Raw genomic sequence first — 15,447 nt, forward strand, 5'->3', positions numbered from 1 at the left:
TCGGGAAACAAAGAATCCCAGCAGGTTTACAAGAATAGTAAGTTTTGGCCGGTAAGAGATCAAGTCTTGTGAATATATGTTGTGATCACATGTTTTAGAATGTTAATAACACGTTTTGTTAACGTGATCACGAATTTGTGAACACGTTTATGAAATCCCTGGATACAAGGTACTTTTGTTAATAATCTCTATGAATACAAGGTACTTTGTTAATATATTTTCCATGGCAGCTATACTTTCCTCCTTTTTACCTATTCCATTTTCAATTCACATGTACTACATGTCTATGGCCATAAATTTAGAAATCCAGTTGCTTTATTTCTTATGATGTACCTATATGTATATGCCCGTAATTTACATATCATGCCATTGTATTTTTAAATATATACCTCAAACTTTTTGCAATATTGGTTGTAACGAAATCACCTCAAACTTCTGTGCTATGTTGGTTGTAACAAATTTAGTAGCAATGTGATTTGTATATATCTATCACAGTAAAACCAAGTACCTCAAAATGGTACCTCAAAATCACAATTTATTATACAAGTTTTTATAGAGCATAGTGAGTCCACAAAAGATTGATCACTTAACAAGTCATACTTTTACAAAAATTATAAATTACTATTCTGCCAAATTTGAAGCGCTTTAATTTCAAAGAACATTAGATGCCACAAACAAGATCTCAAAAACAAAAACTATTTATCATAAGCTTTACTATAATCAATTGTATGAGTCTACATTTTCTCCCATACATAAAACAAATTTGAACAAAGATATTGGTACATACACGCATCAAAGTTAGATAGAAATAATTCAAATAATGTCACCCCATCACTTACAAAACATTAAAATTTTACAAGAAGCAAATTTATCTTTTGTTTTAAGTGAATTTTCTCTGTGTACGAGGCCCCAATAAGAATATTTATAAAACCATAGATAATATATATAAAAATCCTTGAACATAGGGTAATTTTTCTCCTTTAGGAATACTATAGAAAAGAAATTCTATAATGACACCTTTCCAAATTTTTAGGCTTTAACACACATGACCACTTCCCCATGCATTATCCTAAAAAAATATCACCAAATGCACAAAAGTTGATTTAAAAAGTGAGATATAAGCCCTAAAAAATCAATCAGATGTTTTTTGAAAGTTATAATTTACAATAAGATTAAGATGATTTCCATATCAAATCAAGCTATGATGAAAATATAATGTTGATTTCTAAACAATCTACCCTATAAATCTTAAATCTTTTCAGTTCTCATTTGATGGTAAAAATTTTGTATATTTAATGATCCATTCTATATGGTGCATCATAGTGGGAATACCCTTTTTGTCTAGAAGATGAGGGGGTTTCTAATGGTTTCTCAAAGCTAAGATAAAGATTTTGTTGGTTGAGAACTGTGAGTGCATATCTATATGCCCTCAAAAATTATTCCAAAGATAATACTTTAATGAGAATGGAGTACCATCAAGACATTCTATGTGGAGCATCCTAGAATTACATTCTTATTAAAAAGAAACTCGTAGTGCTTTCAAAACGAAGTGAGATGCAACTTGCCTAAGAACTTGCGTAAGGCCATGTACATATATCCCCCCTATCCCCAAATTAAAATAAAACAACTTAAAAATCATATAGAAAGTCTAACAGAAAATTACACATTCTTATGTACTTGGATCAATAAAAAGCACTTGGATCATGGATGTAGATGATGTACCCTACCACAAGTCTTGTTTTTTATTACTTTAAAAGATTTTTTTTTATGTGAAAAAACATTCCTCTTTAATATTATAATTCCTAAAATAAAACTTACAAAACCAAATAGTCATTGATAAATTTGTTCGATAATACGAGTACTTAGAATGTCGACAAAGCATATCTTTCCATGGTCATTATTAAGGTTGTTTTTCCAAAAAATTCTCAATTTTGAGTTTTACTTTAAAAATGCTTTTTTTAAAATGTAAGCATGCTATAAGTACAATTTAGAATTCTTTTCTATGAGTTTAAACCTTTTGCATCTACCTTCCATCACTTGTGGTGAAGACATGTTATTCTAAAAAGTTGTCCTCAAAAGTACTTTAGTATCTTTGAGCCTCTTGAGTGATTTTAAATATCATTAATTTTCTTTGTACATTTTTTTTTTGAAAACTCATATCATGTGTACATGTATTGTAGCCAAGAACACTCATGCAAATTCATTTTTATTTGCCTTCCTTTTTCTTCAACTTATAACTCAACCTTTCTTGCTAAATCCACTTTTTGGCTCAGTTACAAAACTATTGTTAAATATTATTTACCTCTCCATAACATCATTAAATAATGTTTATTTCATATCCTTATTTAAAACCATTGTATATATGCTCTTATTAGGATTCATGATATTCATTTAGAGCTAGGTATCTTCAAATTGACATGACAATAACTATTGTAAAAAATCCCCCTATATTGTCATTATGTTTTGTGTCCTCATAATATCGTGTTCATCCCTTAGTGTGTAGCCAAACATGTCATGATGCTAGGTGTCCCCCAATATCTTCATTATGATAGGTGTCCTCATAATATCTCGTTCAATATCCCTTAGTGTGTAGCCAAACATGTCATGATGCTAGGTGCCCCCCAATATATTCATTATGATAGGTGTCCTCATAATATCTCGTTCAATATCCCTTAGTGTAACCAAACATGGGAATATGATTCTAAACTTGCATGTAGCCTTTCATGCAGTGTAACCAACCTCAATATTAATTTTTTCATACCATTATAAGATAAATGATGCTTACAATGTTGGAGTCAAGCTTAAATCAATCTAATTTTGTAATAAATTATAGATTTTGATACAAGACACAAACACATAACCTTCCATGGGAAAATTAATAAATTTTGAAAAAGATCATTACAATAGGCAAAAATTTATTTCTCACATTCATGTGCTCCAAAGAAAGGAGTGTTCATGGCATGAACAAAAAATAAGGATATGGAGCCTATACACATAGAGACTATAAAGCAACACAAGTAGTCATTTTAGATGAATGAATAATGACTCATGAGGATCGATGCCACTACTACATTTTATAGATTCCAAAGAGTGGGTCAATTAATATCAACCACTCATGGTCAAGTCCAACTTGATCCAACCGGCCATGCTGCCTCATTAAGTAATATTTGACTACACATAAAACCATACATGCATCTTGGGGAAGCTTCTAGTCCCATATAAACTTGTTCATGCCTTACAACTCAAGGATGAGATATAATGAGAGCATCTACTTTATCCCCTAGTGTAGGGAATATCAATTCACACTTGCATGTCATATGTTAGGTAGTGTAACAAACCTATCTAAGCTATATTTATAACCTTGCTAGGCATGTAGGCTACTCATCCATGCTAATTCCTCATAAAGGGGGCCTTACAAGATAGAGCTAGCTGTACCCACGCAATTACAAGTAGAGGGTGGGGCTTTTTTTAAAGAAAAAACTTGATGTTATATAGTTCTCCAATCACCAAAGCTTCATTTTGATAAACAACTTGTATGTTCTTTGGAAGAATGTTTGAGTATCTTTCCACTCTCCCTTGTTTCTCCACCCACAACTTGTATGTTCTTTGGAAGAATGTTTGAGCTTTTGTTACTAGAAATTAAAATTTTACAAGAAGCAATTTTATCTTTTTTTTAATGTGAATTTTCTCTGTATGAGGTCGCAATAAGAATATTTATAAAACCGTAGATAATAAAAAAAAACCCTTGAAAATAGGGTGATATTCTATAAAAATAAATTCTATAAAAATCCTTGAAAATAGGGTGAAAATAGGAATACTATAAAAATAAATTCTATAATGACACCTTTCCCAATTTTTAGGCTTTAACACACATGAACACTTCCCCATGCATTATCCTTAAAAATATCGACAAATGCACAAAAGTTGATTTAAAAAGTGCGATATGAGCCCTAAAAAATAAATGAGATGTTTTTTGAAAGTTATAATCTACAATAAGATTAAGATGATTTCCATATCAAATAAAGTTATGATGAAAATATAATGTTGATTTCTAAACAATCTACCCTATAAATATCTTAAATCTTTTAAGTTCTCATTTGATGGTAAACATTTTGTATATTTAATGATCCCTTCTATATGGTGCATCATAGTGGGAATACCCTTTTTTACTAGAAGATGAGGGGGTTTCTAATGGTTTCACAAAGCTAAGGAAGGTTTTGATGGTTGAGAACTATGAGTGCATATCTATGCACCCTAAAAAATTATGCCAAAGCTAATACTTTAATGAGAATGGAGTATCATCAAGACATTCTATATGGACCATCCTAGAATAACATTCTTATTAAGAAGAAACTTGTAGTCCTTTCAAAACCAAGTGAGATGCAACTTTCTTAAGAACTTGCATAAGGCCATGTACATATATCCCCCCTCTATCCCCAAATTAAAATAAAATTTAAAAAATCATATAGAAAGTCTAACAAAAAATTACACATTCTTATGTACTTGGATCTATAAAAAGTACTTGGATCATGGAGGGAGATGATGTGACTTACCACACAAGTCTTGTTTTTATGACTTTAAAATATTTTTTTAATATGAAAAAAATAAAGTCTTGTTTTTATGACCTTAAAAGACTTTTTTTTAATGTTAAAAAAAAACATTCCTCTTTAATATCGGAATTCCTAAAACAAAACTTACAAAACCAAATAGTCACTAATAAATTTATCGATAATACGAGTACTTAGAATGTCGACAAAGCATATCTTTCCATGCTCATTATTAAGGTGGTTTTTCCAAAAAGTTCTCAATTTTGAGTTTTACTTTAAAAATATTTTTTCTAAATGTAAGCATGCTATAAGTACAATTTAGAATTCTTTTCTATGTGTTTAAATCTTTTGTATGTACCTTCCATCACTTGTGAAGACAAGTTATTCTAAAAAGTTGTCCTCAAAAGTACTTTTAGTATCTTTGAGGCTCTTTTGAGCCTCTTGAGTGATTTTAAATATCATAAATTTTCTTCGTACAATTTTTTTTTTGTAAACTCATATCATGTGTACGGGTATTCTAGCCAAGCACACTCATGTAAATTCATTTTTATTTACCTTCCTTTTTCTTCAACTTATAACTCAACCTTTCTTGCTAAATCCACATTTTGGCTCAGTTACAAAACTATTGTTAAATATTATTTACCTTTCCATAACATCATTGAATAATGTTTATTTCATATCCTTATTTAAACCATTGTATATATGCTCTTATTAGGATTCATGATATTCATTTAGAGCTAGGTATCTTCAAATTGACATGACAATAACTATTGTAAAAAATCCCCTAATACTGTCGTCATGTTTTGTGTCCTCATAATATCGTGTTCATCCCTTAGTGTGTAGCCAAACATGTCATTATGCTAGGTGTCCCCCAATATTTTCATTATGCTAGGTGTCCTCATTATATCTCGTTCAATATCCCTTAGTGTAACCAAACATGGGAATATGATTCTAAACTTGCATGTAGCCTGTCATGCAATGTAACCAGCCTCGATATTAATTTTTTCATACCATGATAAGATAAATGATGCTTACAATGTTGGTGTCGAACTTAAATCAAACTAATTTTGTAATAAATTATAGATTGTGATACAAAACACAAACACACAACCTTCCATGGAAAAATTAATAAATTTTGAAAAAGATCATTATGATAGACAAAAAATTTATTTCCCACATTCATGTGCTCCAAAGAAAGGAGTATTCATTGTATGAACAAAAAATAAGGATATGGAGCCTATACACATAGAGACTATAAAGGAACACAAGTAGTCATTGTAGATGAATGAAGAATTATTCATGAGGATGGATGCCACTACTACATTTTATAGATTCCAAAGAGTGGGTCAATTAATATCAACCACTCATGGTCAAGTCCAACTTGATCCAACCAACCATACTACCTCATTAAGTAATATTTAACTACACATAAAGCCATACATGCATCTTGGGGAAGCTTCTAGTCCCAGATAAACTTGTTCATGCCTTACAACTCAAGGATGAGGTATAATGAGAGCATCTACTTTATCCCCTAGTGTAGGGAATATCAATTCACACTTGCATGTCACATGTTAGGTAGTGTAACAAACCTCTCTAAGCTATGATTATAACATTGCTAGGCATGTAGGCTACTCATCCATGCTAATTCCTCATAAAGGGGGCCTTACAAAATAGAGCTAGCATGTACCCATGCAATTACAAGGAGAGGGTGGGGCATTGTTTTTTTTATAAAACTTGATGTTATATAGGTCTCCAATCACCAAAGCTTAATTTTGATAAACAACTTGTATGTTCTTTGGAAGAATGTTTGAGTGTCTTTCCACTCTCCCTTGTATCCCCACCCACAACTTGTATGTTCTTTGGAAGAATGTTTGACCATTTGATAAACAACTTAATTATTCTATCACTTAGCATACACATATTACTTAGACTATTGAAAAATCTTCTTCCATGTTCAAGAGAATGGTTATACTTTTATTGTTATTTAAAGGCTACTCCATGTAATTATGTCGATTGTTAATCTATCACTGTCAATTCACAAAAGAAGCGTCCTTTTCAAATGTAAGTAGAGTTCTTATTTAGAAAAGAAATCAAAATGTGTAGTATTTACACAAGTTTTTTGTAGCATGTTCTTTAGTGTAATAGTAAAAAAATTTGTAAATGTAATTATATCAATCATCAATCTATCTTATTTAGATGTAGTTTTTACACAAGTTTTTGTCGCATGTTCTTTTGCATAATGTTAAAAAACAAATTGTAATAAGATTAAGTTAAGTACTTGCATTGATATATCAATTTATGTTTCAAGGAAAGTATTAAAGTACACCAGTACTGAGTACTTGATTGAAAGTGAGTAGTAGAGGTGCAGATAACAAAGTCCTTTGAGTGAATCTAGAGATGAACTAAGCTTGGGATTGACTATCTATGCTTCTTACACCATGGCTTTCTCTAGGAGTTTTAACTTAAAGCATATTAGATGTTTTGAGTGATGAAGCAACATATATTGAATATGGAGGGGTGTTTGAAAGTTAATGGTATAATGAAGTTTCTTAGCGATCAAGACTGTGATGCCATTCTTTTTTAGTCTTGACGATGATATTCGGAGTCTTTACACATATATGGATGGTGTCCAATTTTATGGAGGAATCTTAGCCATAGAAATAGGATATAGAAATAGGATGGACATGCAATCTTGCTTGTCCAAGCACAGACCATCCACCTATATTATAGACCATCACCCACCTATATTATAGACCATCATCCACCTATATTATAGACCATCCACCAATATAGTGTGTGTGAAAAACCTTAATTAGGTGCTTTACACATTGAGTGAAAAAAAGGGGGAAAAAAAGCCGAGAAGAGGAAGAGATCTCCGCCGCCCATTGGGTTGGAGAGGGATATCGCCCCCGTCCATCTGGTTGCCAATATTTGAACGCTTGGGGCACGCTGCCTATGAAGCAGCAGCACGTGTAGGATGAATATAAGGGAAGAATTAATCGTTGGAGCATCTTCTAGGATTAATAAAGGTGGAGTGAATGAGGTCTCGATACCTTTCACGGGTAAGCAACAAGACAGAAATTGCGGCTGTCTTCGTTCACGTGGGAGCTGCGGGGGCCGGGGCCTCGGGACTCTTTGACACCCCTTTTTTCAAAGGGGATCAATGGCGGACATTGTTGCTCAAAAATCGAGGATCGGGTGGGCCGTCGGATTTTTTGTGATCCATGTGAAATCCAAGTGTGATCCCATCTTGGCATTTGGCTCCCTTTACACAGGGATCACAAGATGGGATCACACAGGGTTCACACTTAGATTTCACAGGGATTACACATGGATAACAAAAATCCGACGGCCCACCCCGATCCTCGATTTTTGAGCGACAATGTCCGCCATTGATCCCCTTTGAAAAAAGGGGGTGTCAAATAGTCCAGAGGGGGGCCGGGGTGGTGGAGGCTTTCAAACTTTTGTACATGTACTGGTAATACAGGGGCATTAAGGTCGCCCATGCAAAGCATGCATTTGGAGAGCAGACTCTTGACGTTTAGAGAGAGGGGGAATATTAAGCATTCCTAACGCAGAGGCTTAACAACAAAGGAGACTTTCTCCATCGTGTGTTTTGGATTTCGTGAAGCGGCTCCGACCGCTGACAAATCTGCCGGGAAACGCATGACCCCACCCCACACGTACTCTCTCGGATCGCGATTCGCAATCTTCTCTCTCTATCTTCTCTCTCTCACTTTGAACTCATCGATGCCCTCGTGTTGCCGTTAATACTTCTCTCTCCCTCTCCCTCTTTCTCTGTCTTTTGAAGAAGCAAAGCCCCGTATCTCTCCCTCTCTCGTATTTTCTCTATCTCTCTCTCTCTATCTGTCTCAAAGACCCATCAACACACTCTCTTAGACCCATCACACTCTCTCTCTTTACCCATCACTTCCCCTCTCTCTCTCTCTCTCTCTTTGTGATTCTCTCTTTGTGATTCTCTCTCTGATCTCTCTCTCTCTCATATCCATCACACACACTAGGTACTGCTCGCGTTCCTTTGCAACAGCTGACTCTCTCTCTCTCTCTCTTTGTAATTCTCTCTCTGATCTCTCTCTCTCATATCCATCACACACACTAGGTACTGCTCGCGCTCCTTTGCAACAGCTGACTCTGGTTGAGGCTACACGTCCATCCGTCCATGTTTTGTATTGTTCTATTTTTATCAAGCACGAGAGAATATCTGTACCAGAGGTGGGACGCATCATTTAGTCCTTTCGTTGTGAATGTGTTGTTTCCTTTTGTCGAGAGTATAGGCACAGACAACATTATAAGTTTACAACTACTAGGGATCATCGACACCAAAAACAGATATCTAATCTCTCTCTTAGTCCAAAAAAGAAAGCCAATTCTGTTTGATTTTTAGCTTAACTAGGTGAGCGTACATTTACTTCAAATTCACTGGTAGATTATAGTAGGATGTTGTTATGTATGTTTTCAAGGACGTGGTCTTTTCAATTATGTATTCGGTATCATTGTGGCCTTCGCAGACGATAAAACTACTCTCTATAATGGGGGATGTCGCAGTCTCTCTATCACTCTGTATTGCTAAAATTCTGTGTTTTTTTTTTGCGTATTTTTCTGCAGTCAAGCTCGTCTTAGCGATTCTACAAATATTCATCCTGGCTTGATTTATTGCATCTTTTTGTTAACGCAGGGATAACATGGAATCGAGCAGCAACGAGTGCACAGCTCTACGGGCCTCAGATGAGGACTGCTAACGATGATAATCACGATGAGATAATAGATCAGAAATCAAGCTTGCCGCTGCAGGCAGCAAGGGTTCTGAGAAATTGCGCTAACGGGACCGATCGCAGCTTACGCGGACGTCCAATTAAACCCAAAAGACCCTTAACAACGCTGAGGCGAACACTTCGCCAGAATCTCCAAGGATCACGTCGAGGCACAGCAGCTACAGTAAGCCCTAAAAAGGATAGAAATGATGTGAGTAGCGTATTTCTTTTATGAAAATTCGTGGTGTATTTAATTTAATCTTAATCGTAATAGCTCTTTCAATTAGAGTATGCAGCTGAATTAGCCTCCGTCGTAAGGTAGGGTTAATTTCTAACTTAATTAGGAGAGCATCATGATTGCTTTCGCAGACGACATCGACGCTCAATCTCAAAGCATACGCGTACATCCAAGAGCTCAAGGGGCGCATCGCCCACCTTACTTCGGAGATTAGGCTTCATAGTGCGCGTCAAAACCTCAAAGATGCTGCAATTCCCTTGGTAATTATATTGTGTGAATCTGCAGCTAGATCCTGCTTTGATTATTATAAATGATGATATAAACATGGCACATCCAAACCTTAAACCATTTTTACGTTCTCGTGTTTTGTTATTCTCGTCAACAGGTACGCGTTGTTACACTACAGCATGGCTTGTACATGATTCACGTCGCCTGCAAGAAGTGGCCGGGTTTGCTCGTAGCCTTGCTCGAGAGTTTCGAGAGTATTAAGCTGAACGTGTCGGAGGCTAGCGTTGCCTGCCATGACGACATGTTCACATTCGACGCCCTTGCCATGGAAGTGAGATTAGTTCAAAACATTTTGCTAACAAATATCATCTTCCACAACCTTACCTTATCTATATTTTGTTAGATTTATATATGTTTACCTTGATATGCATGCGCATTTGAACTCTAGCTCTCCTTTTGATCTTCAAATGCATGTGCATGTTTGTCTCATTTTATGCTTATGTTTCTCTCAAATGCCTCATTTTATGCTTGTGTTTCTCTCAAAAAGAAGGGAACACTGCTTGGCACCAGATCAACTAAGAACCCTTATTCTCACAACTCTTCAAAAGGAAGCATCAAATATGGACACTTAAAATTTTTAATTTTCTCTTTTTGACTATGTAAAACAACAAGCATGGCAGAACCAGCTCTATTGATTTATAGTCTTATCTGTAATAACTTTGCTTTAAATTGAAATTCCATCTTTTGCATCACTATTATTTTCAAAAACAAATCAGAATATATCTATTATTGATATTGAAATAGCACTACAAATCTAAGGCTCATTATATATTTCCTTTCTCCAACCCCCTTGATCCCTTGAGAATAATAGGCATCCATGGATTATTGATATTGAAATAGCACTACAAGATCTAAGGGTCGTTATACATTTGCTTTCACCAACCCCCTTGATTCCTAGAGAATAATAGACATCCATAGATTAGGCAGTCTTACCTCACCCTAGTCATTTCTCATCCATATTGTTTAGTGGGGTGTTAAGAAGGCATCTTTAATGAAGGTTCTTAATCTCAAGGAGGGAGAGAAGGAAGAGGGGGGGCGGGGTGGGTGTTGTGTGTGCGCATTTGGTTCAATGTGTAGAAATGCATATAGCACATGCATGCATGCATGCATTTAAATTTCCCTTTCTTTAATTTTTAATGTTTATTCCCCTTTTCTATACAATAATGAAGTTTTAGTGTAAAAACTATATAAATTTACATTTTAAATAAATTACATTAAAATAGCTATTTTAAAAAGCCTTTCTTGCAGGTATGCACTTGCATGTATACGACATGTAAGTCTCTCAATTACTTTGTGCATCATGTGACCCCTTGACAACCTTGGGTAAGTTGGCTACAGCCGAATAAATATTCATCAAGTTACCTAGCACATTAGTTCATCATTGGTGTCATGGTGACTTTGTAAGTCAACTACCGCATCAAAAAATGCCACCCATGGGTGCAAAAGAAGACATTAGAGTTTAAGAGTGTTTTTCAAAGTTTAGATACTACTACAGGACTACTTAGTTTTGAGGATTGAAGCAAGGGTAGGAAGATCATTTTTAAAATCATAAAGTCTCATAGTTTTTCTTGGTAAAAACCTCACAAAAATGAGTGCCTGTATGACCTTTACAATAAATCTTAAAATTTAAATTTTTTATGTTTGAATTAGTGTATCTTTTTATATATTCCTCATTTAATGTCATTTATTAAGGGTTATGCAATTTTGAAACATCTACAAGAGGCCAAAGAAGAATATTTTATTATTTTGTTACATTGATCAAGGCTAAATATATTTGCAATTTTGAAACGTCTACAAGAGGCCAATATCATCATGAGTAACAAAAGAGCAAGAAGCTTAGAACTAGGATTATGGATATATTAAACATCTTCTTTTAAGATAATTACATGGATTTATGTAGCCTATATAGAACTTGGTACACCACTTCTTGTGAGAGGATAGAACAACAGATCACTAGTTCACAAGGAGTCAAATTGGAACCATCATTAGTCATGGATTATTATTGTACCCATACATAGTATGAGTAGTCAAGGGTGGGATACATGAACCTAGCCCTAGAGAAACTAACCGCCCAGCCCTAGAGGAACTAACTAACAGCCCAGGGTGGGATATATGTTATAGGTCCTATAGAACCTAACAACAACAACCAAGGGTCAGATTTATGCTACTAGCCCGAAAGAAACTAGCATGGATAGTGTCTCATCTAAACCATGGAAGACCTCTAAAACCACCATGATGATAGGAGTCCTCTAAAGCACCAACATCAAGGAGTTCCCTTAAGCATAGCATATGAGGTCCACCAACATCAAGGAGTTCCGTGAATCATAGCATTAGAGTTCCACAAACACTGTAGGAGTCCCTCAAGGCATTGATAGAAAACATCTAGCATCCTTAGTAGCCAAAGGGTGGGATTTATGTTAATAGCGTTAAAGGAAGCATGAAAATTCTCTCATCCAATCCATAGGAGACTCCTAAAGAACTAGCATCACACAATCCATAGGAGACTCCTAAAGAACTAGCATCACACAATCCATAGGAGACTCCTAAAGAACTAGCATCACACAAGTCTCTTGAAGCACCACTAATAGCATATAGAATTCTCTTCACCTTAGTGAGTCCCTATAGTCTCCCTAAAGCATATCCCTTAATCCTAATGACAACACTACAATAGTATGAGGGTGTAGCAATTAAAATAGTAGCGCTTTTATAACTAGAAGGGTAGGGAGATGTTGGGCTATTTTTGCCTACTATAAAAACGCTGCTATTTTTGTTGCAACGGGTTCAATGTTGGGCAACAAAAATAGCAACGAAATTTTGCTGCTATTTGCGTTGCTCTAGCAACAAAAGTACTACGAAGTAAAAAATAGCTGGGGCCAACTGGGGGAGTCTGCACAGGACTCCCCAATCTGCCTCAGCTCTTTTAAAAAAAATTAAAATAGAGTCACAGTTTTATGACAGAAACATAAACATGAGAAACACATAGATTGTGAAGAATGCAATTGAGCCCAAAATTTATTTTATTTCACACGAAGTGTCAGGCCTTTGGCCATATATACAAAAAATATATCAATGAAGAGGTGGCTAATTGGAATCCTCATTAGATCTTGAGTGCTCATCATCATTGTCTTTGTCCTCCTCTTCACTTCCTTTTACCGCTTCATGCTCGTAATCAGGATCCTTCTCTTCCTCTTCCCCTTCATCCTAAATATATGCAAGATAAGCATAGGAAAATAAAATACAATTAGATGTAGATAATAGAAGGGTTTTTTCACTACTTACCTCATATGCTTGAGTCCTCAAAATGGACTCGTCCAAGTGTATGTCTCACGTATGCATCCACGTCCATAATTACGGACGAGGGGCTCTATAGCCATAGTCGTACTCCTACTTTGTTGGGTCATACCCAACAACCTCCCTCTACAAAAAACAATTAAGAAAATATATGATTAGTTAAAGAAAACAATATAGTACAAAACAAAATGAAAGAGGTGAAGGAATGATTACCAAAATAGGTACTTTATGAAACAAGCAATGAAGGAGGACTTTCCTCCTGAGCCGAAGTGTGAAGCCCCTCACTTCCATAGTTGGGAAGCACTCACTGTTGCTTGTTGTTGAAAAGCACGTGGGTGCTTTTTCACGAAGCTACGTGTGTGCCTCCACTCCTCATGCGTGCAAATGCTGGGCTTTTCCAAATTATACTTTGCTGCTCTCTTGATATTTACTCTCCTATTAGTCATAGGAGAGTACTAGGTAACATGCCACACCATTCGGTGACATTGGGTAGAGTGCGGAAGGTGGCAAGGCTTTATATGGAAAGCATGGTTGAGACTTATCTTCCCCAACCAATGAATGAGGTGCCTACACCATTGCCACATGAGGAGGAAGAGAATCTCATCATGGATAACATGGTGAATGACTTCTTTGGATGGGAGGTCATAGATGATAGTGAAAGCAAGCTCCAATGTCACAAGATTAGGAAAGCTTGCATAGACAGACTAGCACCCCTTTGTATGAGGGATGTTCGTACTCCACACTGTGAGAAAAGTTGGAGCTATTAAACTTACAAACAACTTATGGATGGAGTGATGCACACAAGTCTTCTTCTTCGGTAAGACCACCTCATTCTATTCTCTTAAATAGAAAATGTCTTATGTTTTATATACTCTCCTTGCTAATATTTGGACATATGATTTCTTATGTTATGTTGTGGGCTTCTCAAGAAGATTCTTCCCTTCAAAATCTATTACCGAACTCACAAGATGGGTGTCGTAAAATGCTCTCTATGCCAGGTATGGATTACACAAAAATACACGCATGTCCCAATGATTGCATGCTATTTAGAGGAGTTAATAAAGATGCAACACAATGTCTACAATGTGGGGAGAGCCGCTATAGGGATGATTTGCAAAAGGAGACAAAGCTCCCTGGAAGGTGTTGAGACCCTTCCCTGTCATTCCTCGAATCCAACACATGTTTTAATATAAGGGGATTACAAAACTCATGACATGGCATTCTACTCATTGCTCAACCAATGGCATCATGAGGATTGTTAGCTGATTCACTGGCATGGCAACATGTGGAGCCTCAATGACCAGAGTTTAAAGATGAGCCCCTTCATTTACGTCTTGGCTTGGGCATGGATGGTGTTAACCCATTTGGTTTCAAGTCCACATCATGGTCTACTTGGCCTATTGTATTGGTGAATTACAATGTCCCTCCATGGGTGGCAATCAAGAAAGGTCATATCATGCTTGCTCTCCTTGTACCAGCAGGCAAGTATAAGGTGGTGAACATGGATGTGTACCTCGAGCCTTTTATTAAGAAGCTTGAGATACTATGGTGAGGTATCAAAGTACATGATGTTTCAAGGCCAATAAATAGGCGTGAGACTGAGGTGAAAGGAGTTTTGCTTTGGACAATGCATAACTATCCTCGCCAATTCTCAGAGTGCTCAGGTACATACTTGAATTGGATAACTTTAAGCTTTAACCTTTAAACTTTAGTTTTATATGTCTACCTCTCAATCATCTCAATTTTAAAATATCCTTAAAGGAGATAGATCCAACATCCATTGAGATGGCTTGTCTCAATGCTATTGAGGCAATGTGTATGATCGAGGACAACTTTCCTAGAACAATTCTCACTAGCCAATTGCATCTTGTGGTGCATTTGGCTGATGAAGTGGCGCTTTGTGGTGTTGTTCATGTTCGATGGATCTTTTTCCTTGAAAGGTTCATGAAAATCTTAAAGGAATTTTTTAGACAAAGAGCAAGGCCAAAAGCAAGCATGGTAGAGTGATGGTTGAAACTTGATGCAAGAGTCTCTTTGTGTATATCTCAAAACATCTATCTCGCATAGATCCTTCCATGCCACGATTGTGGAGGAGCAATGAGAAGGATGATCAACTAATCACTAATGTGCCACAAGCAAAAGAAAGGCAACAAAGAAGATTGGATGAATCATTACACCACAATGTGAATACATTCTGCATTCTAAATAGTCCCATCATGGAGAAGTGGATTGGGAGATACAAGGATGCAATAAATAGATGAAAGAATGAGAGAAGAGATTTCAAAAGAGCAAATAGACACTTGCCATTCCT

The 15,447-nt window shown here is 35.9% G+C and overlaps 1 protein-coding gene across 1 annotated transcript; it reads left to right on the plus strand.

Moving 5' to 3' along the window:
* The first annotated feature begins 9,051 nt into the window (after window positions 1-9,051).
* LOC147636836 (uncharacterized) lies at window positions 9,052-10,467 on the plus strand. Its single transcript, XM_086799853.1, has 4 exons — window positions 9,052-9,530; window positions 9,689-9,817; window positions 9,943-10,116; window positions 10,333-10,467. The coding sequence occupies exons 1-4, from the start codon at window positions 9,294-9,296 to the stop codon at window positions 10,438-10,440; spliced, it is 648 nt and encodes a 215-aa protein (XP_086655979.1). The 5' UTR covers window positions 9,052-9,293; the 3' UTR covers window positions 10,441-10,467.
* Window positions 10,468-15,447: the final 4,980 nt, after the last annotated feature.

This window comes from Cibotium barometz, chromosome 7 (genome assembly GCF_041138505.1).
Source record: "Cibotium barometz isolate CiBa-2024 chromosome 7, ASM4113850v1, whole genome shotgun sequence".
Classification (NCBI taxonomy): domain Eukaryota; kingdom Viridiplantae; phylum Streptophyta; class Polypodiopsida; order Cyatheales; family Cibotiaceae; genus Cibotium; species Cibotium barometz.